Source organism: Austrofundulus limnaeus, unplaced genomic scaffold (assembly GCF_001266775.1).
Source record: "Austrofundulus limnaeus strain Quisiro unplaced genomic scaffold, Austrofundulus_limnaeus-1.0 Scaffold1260, whole genome shotgun sequence".
NCBI lineage: Eukaryota > Metazoa > Chordata > Actinopteri > Cyprinodontiformes > Rivulidae > Austrofundulus > Austrofundulus limnaeus.
This window is the reverse complement of record NW_013953662.1, coordinates 108,249-109,448: the sequence shown is the minus strand read 5'-3', so window position 1 is coordinate 109,448 and position 1,200 is coordinate 108,249. Positions and strand designations below refer to the sequence as shown.

Below are 1,200 nucleotides of genomic sequence, written 5' to 3'. Positions count from 1 at the left end.
AGTACCCGGGACGCCTACAGGAGTACCCGGGACGCCTACAGGAGTACCCGGGACGCCTACAGGAGTACCCGGGACGCCTACAGGAGTACCCGGGACGCCTACAGTAGTACCCGGGACGCCTACAGTAGTACCTGGGACGCCTACAGTAGTACCCGGGACGCCTACAGGAGTACCCGGGACGCCTACAGTAGTACCCGGGACGCCTACAGTAGTACCCGGGACGCCTACAGTACCCGGGACGCCTACAGTACCCGGGACGTCTACAGGAGTACCCGGGACGTCTACAGGAGTACCCGGGACGCCTACCGTACCTGGGAGATCTACCGTACCTGGGAGGTCTTGGTGTAGTCCTCGTACAGCTGGTCGTACTCCTGGCTCTTCTGCTGGTACTGATGCTGGACCTCCTGCAGCTTCTTCTCCACAGTGTGGATGCTGTCCTCCTCCACCTGCTGCTCCTGACAACCAGAACCAGAACATTTCTGATGAGGACCTTGAAGTGGTCTCCTGCAGCTGTAAGGCGTGTGGACCTGCTGGTTCTGACCTGCTGCAGGCGGGACACGGGGTACAGGAGCTTGACGTCCAGCTTGGAGTTGTACTGGGCCAGAGACTCGTGGCGGTAGTGTCCGATGAGCTGGACCACGGAGCAGAAGGTCAGCGGCTCAGAGAAGCCGTACTTCCCGTCCCGGTGGTAGATCTTTATCAGCTTGTTGCTGCCTCCTTTCCTGAAACCATCAGAACCTTTAGAACAAACCGGACCTGACTGTCAGACAGGGGTTCTGGGTCCGGCCTCGTTACCTCAGAGTGAGCGTGTAGTCGCCCTGCATCTTGGTGGAGGCGTCCCGGACCAGGAAAGTGCCGTCTGGAGTGTCTCTGAGCTTCTTGTTCACGTCCTCCCTGCAGACCACAAGACCCGGAAGGTTCTGATCACGGTTCTGATCAGGGTTCTGATCTCCACCAGGTGTTTTCCAACCACCAACTCTACCTGGATATGTCGCCCCAGTACCACTCCGCCTCCTGCAGAGTGCTGGTTGCTCCGCCCCCCTCGGTGTCTGCATCACTGACTCCTCCCACATGGACTGATGAAGACTGCTGCAGATCCACGCACTTTGGAGGAAGAGCTGAGGGAGAAACGAAGAGTTTTATTTTTCATTTAAAGAGTAACTTACCCCAAAATTAACTTTTTTTAGCTGATAAACTGTC

The 1,200-nt window shown here is 57.1% G+C and overlaps 1 protein-coding gene across 1 annotated transcript in view; it reads right to left on the bottom strand.

Annotated features, from left to right (window-relative positions):
- The window catches only part of LOC106534757 (phosphatidylinositol 3-kinase regulatory subunit gamma), a gene marked incomplete in the record, with an annotated part of 9,590 nt that overhangs the window by 2,124 nt on the left and 6,266 nt on the right, over positions 1 to 1,200 (bottom strand). The window contains 4 exon segments of the mRNA XM_014031495.1: positions 330 to 455; positions 542 to 722; positions 796 to 894; positions 983 to 1,118. Of these exon segments, the coding sequence (XP_013886949.1) occupies positions 330 to 455; positions 542 to 722; positions 796 to 894; positions 983 to 1,118 (542 nt within the window).